Genomic DNA, 4,186 nt, shown 5'->3' with positions numbered 1-4,186 from the left:
AAAAAAAAAAAAAGAATCTACATTTTAACAAAGTCTGCAGGCGACTCATACACGTAATACAGTTTGACCAGTGCCGGAATAATAAAAATCAAACTTTCTTCTTCTCTTTTTTTTTGAGACAGTGTCTCAAGCTGTCCCCCTGAGTAGAGTGCTGTGGCATCACAGCTCACAGCAACCTCCAACTCCTGGGCTCAAGCGAGTCTCCTGCCTCTGCCTCCCACGTAGCTGGGACCACAGGCGCCCGCCACAACGCCTGGCTATTTTTTTGGTTGCAGCTGTCATTGTTGTTTGGCGGGCCGGGCTGGATATGAACCCACCACCTTAGGTGTATGTGGCTGGCACCTTAGCCACTTGAGCCATAGGTGCCGAGCCTGGGTTAGTTTCTTGAGGTGGAATTTCTGGAATCAAAGTGCACAAGTAGTTATGGACGCCAATCACATCTTATCACTTTTATCACCAACCAAATATCACACAAGCGTTTCCCTGTTCTTCCTGATGGTTCATAGGAACCTGATTTGAGAGGTCAAGTGGCAGAAAAGCCTTTATAGTCAGGCAGGTCTGGATTGAAATCTGTTACTTTTTGGCTGTGTGACATTGGTCAAATTATTTAATATCCGTGAGTTTATGGTTGCTCTTCTTTTTTTTTTTTTTTTGAGACAGAGTCTCACTCTATTGCCCTGGATAGAGTGCTGTGGCATCATAGTTCACAAGAACCTCAAATTCTTGGGCTCAGATGATCTTCTTGCCTCAGCCTTCCCAGTAGCTAGTACTACAGGTGCCTGCCACAATGCCCAGCTAGTTTTAGGGATAGGGTTTCTCTCTTGCTCAGACTGGTCTTAAACTCCTGAGCTCAAGCAATCCACCCACCTCAGCCTCCCAGAGTGCTAGGATTACAGGTGTGAACCACCACACCCAGCTGGGTTGCTCTTCTATAAAATCTAATCATGCCATAAACTTTGTAGGGATTTTGCAAAAATATTAATGACACTACTAGCATCTGTTTATTGAGTACTTTCTGCAAGTTACTTCATTCACTCCTTAAGTTCCTCTGCAAAGTAGGCATAACCATCCCCTCTTACCTTGCATAGAAAAGGAAATTGATGGCTCGGCGCCTATAGCTCAACCGGCTAGGGCGCCAGCCACGTACACCTAAGGTGGCGGGTTCGAATCCCCAGCCCGGGCCCGCCAAACAACAATGACGGCTGCAACCAAAAAAATAGCCGGGCGTTGTGGCGGGCGCCTGTGGTCCCAGCTGCTTGGGAGGCGGAGGCAGGAGACTCGCTTGAGCCCAGGAGTTGGAGGTTGCTGTGAGCTGTAATGCCATGGCACGCTACCCAGGGGGAGAGCTTGAGGCTCTGTCTCAAAAAAAAAAAAAAAAAGGAAATTGAAGGTCAGATTCAGTGGCTTGCCTGAGGTTTTCACTGTAAGTACAGTGAGTGCCCAGCATTGTCCCATTTAGACTGTTAAGGTTGCAAGCATGGATGGAAAAAATACTGAGCATCCAGCCCCAGCACGTGACCTGGCTCAGCCCTTGGGTGTCTCCTTTCTCTTACCACAGGCTTTATCACTTTCCTCACATTACTTCCAGAGTAGTGGCATCAAGCTTAGCATTGTTTCAGTTGTACTTCATTGCCAATTCCCCAGATTTGTTTTAAATACAAACTCTCTCTCAGTGGAAATGAGTTTTTAAATGACTCAAAGGTTTGGGTTAAGAGCAGAGCTGGTAACTGCTGATCTGATCCCTGCTAACTGGTTCCTTCTTCCCCAGGGACAACTATGGCAAGACTGCCTGTGGCCATGAGTCCTCAGTGCTCCTGGGGCTGAGGCTGAGGGTGGGGCTGGCAGCCATGGGGCTGGGATGGCTCCAGGCCTGGTTGTTGGGCCTTCCCACAGCTGTGGTCTATGGCTCCCTGGCCCTCTTCACCTCGATCCTGCACAATGTGTTCCTGCTCTACTATGTGGACACCTTTGTCTCAGTGTATAAGATCAACAAAACAGCCTTCTGGGTTGGAGAGGTAGGGCCAACACTGGGCAGGTAGCTGTGGTGGGAGACTAGAGGATGCACAGTCTGCCAGGTGGATCACAGGTGCTGGGTCCTGCCTCGTCAGGGGCACGGGGCACACTAGGTTTTCCAAGACTCGGCAAGAAAAGCTGGTGGAGGCCTTGATAACATCTCCATGGGAACTAGACCAACTCTCCTGGCCACTGTTCTGTATACTTATATGTATAATATAATATAGTCACATATATTAATCAGCTGGATACCTGTGCCAGCTGGGCCCTAGATGGGTGGGAGTTTGATGGGGGCAGTGGCTAGAAGAGTGGGTTTTAACAGTAGAACTGACATGAGCAAAAGTCTGCAGGCAGGAAGGCTGTGGCTATCTGTGGGAGGTAGTGAGCAGGCTGGGTTAGGGGGAGCCCTGGAGAGGAGGCTGCTTGGAGCCCACCTACCCCATCTCTCTTCTGCCTACAGACGGTGTTTCTCCTCTGGAATAGCCTCAATGACCCCCTCTTCGGCTGGCTCAGTGACCGCCAGTTCCTCAGCTCCCAGCCCCGGTTTGTGTCTTGTGGATGGCCCATAAATGGTTCAGTCCCATCCCACTGCTCTTGTTTGCCAGGGAAAGAGATTTACCCCAGCTTGGCTTAGCTGTACTGCACACACCCTCTGCTGCTTCCAGAAGATTCCTTTACCCCACCCACCCTTGCTTGAGCTACCCTTGCCCCCAAGCCTGAGAAGTGGGTATCCTACCATATTTTGGTCATCAGCCCTGACAGTCTAATAAGGGAAGAGACTGAGGCAGAAGAGAGATGGGGTAGGTGGGCTCCAAGCAGCCTCCTCTCCAGGGGCTGCTTGTGCTTCCTAAATTGAAGGCTGGGGAATTTGGGCACACTCTAGGCCTCCATCCCCACTCTAGGGCCTGGGCAGGGGGAGCTGGGGCCCACCCAAGTTGAAAGGGCATCTGTCAACAGCCCTCCTTTCCCTGGCAGGTCGGGTGCTGGGCTCTCCTCGAGGGCCGTGGTGCTGGCCCGGGTGCGGGCGCTGAGTTGGCACGGGCCGTTGCTGGCGCTGTCGTTCCTGGCATTCTGGGTGCCCTGGGCCCCAGCTGGCCTGCAGTTCTTGCTGTGCCTGTGCCTATATGATGGCTTCCTGACGCTTGTGGACTTGCACCACCATGCCTTGCTGGCTGACCTGGCCCTCTCAGCCCATGATCGCACCCATCTCAACTTCTGCTGCTCCCTCTTCAGTGCGGCTGGCTCACTATCTGTCTTTGCCTCCTACGCCTTTTGGAACAAAGAGGATTTCTCCTCCTTCCGCGCCTTCTGTGTGACAGTGGCTGCTGGCTCTGGTCTAGGCTTTCTGGGGGCCACCCAACTGCTGAGGCGGCGGCTTCAGGTGGCCAGAAGGGAGCCAGGGTGCTCAGCATTGGCTGTGGATGGTGGGTGAGTGGCCAGCCCCGCACTCTTCTGAGTCTGATTTCCATCCTGGGTCCCGTGACTGCTGGGTGGCTGACCTGGGGTAGGGATGACTGTGGTCCAAACCCAGGCAGTTTCCAACTCACTTCTGCCCCATAGCCTGTGTGGAGAGGAGCTGCCTGTGGGCAGTGAGGAAGTGGGCAGCATCACCTTGGGCCAATACCTCCGGCAGCTGGCACGCCACCGGAACTTCCTGTGGTTCGTGGGCATGGACCTGGTGCAGGTATGGGAAGCTGTCCTAAGGCCCCTTCATGGCTGGGCTGTGCCTCACTCAAGGGGACAGGTTCCTCAAGGCCTGGGTACTCGGTTCTCAGCTGCCCGTGGGGACTGCTGGATGATTCAGTGGCAGGAACACAGGTTGGGTCATCAAGAGACTGGACTCTAGCACCATCTAAGCTCCTCCCTTCCTGTATGATCTTAGACAGGTCTCAGCATCTCCAGACAGCCCTGTCCTCACCTGAAGTGAGAATATGAAAGAGATGCCCCCAAGGCTGGGTATGGTGGCTCATGCCTATAATCTTAGCACTTTGGGAGGCCAAGGCAGGATTGTCTGAACTCACAGGTTCAAGACTAGCCTCAGCAAGAGAAAGACCCCAGGTCCAGTGCCTGTGGCTCAAGTGGCTAAGGCCCCAGCCATGTACATCCAAGGTGGTGGGTTCGAATCCAGCCTGGGCCCGCCAAACAACAATGATGACTGCAACCAAAAAATAGC

The 4,186-nt window shown here is 52.8% G+C and overlaps 1 protein-coding gene across 3 annotated transcripts in view; it reads left to right on the top strand.

Moving 5' to 3' along the window:
- The window catches only part of MFSD13A (major facilitator superfamily domain containing 13A), a 17,213-nt gene that overhangs the window by 8,386 nt on the left and 4,641 nt on the right, over positions 1–4,186 (top strand). For 2 of the 3 annotated variants that reach the window (XM_023511637.1, XM_012803590.2), the window contains 4 exons: positions 1,769–2,015; positions 2,474–2,556; positions 2,989–3,441; positions 3,574–3,697. In XM_023511637.1, the coding sequence (XP_023367405.1) occupies positions 1,769–2,015; positions 2,474–2,556; positions 2,989–3,441; positions 3,574–3,697 (907 nt within the window). The remainder of the gene's footprint in view (positions 1–1,768; positions 2,016–2,473; positions 2,557–2,988; positions 3,442–3,573; positions 3,698–4,186) is intronic. The other variant, XM_023511638.1, reaches the window with a different exon arrangement.

This window comes from Otolemur garnettii, unplaced genomic scaffold (genome assembly GCF_000181295.1).
Source record: "Otolemur garnettii isolate 467f Iridium unplaced genomic scaffold, OtoGar3 scaffold00021, whole genome shotgun sequence".
In the NCBI taxonomy this organism is placed as follows: domain Eukaryota; kingdom Metazoa; phylum Chordata; class Mammalia; order Primates; family Galagidae; genus Otolemur; species Otolemur garnettii.
Note: the sequence above shows the minus strand (reverse complement) of the source record. Positions and strands in the feature narration are given on the sequence as shown.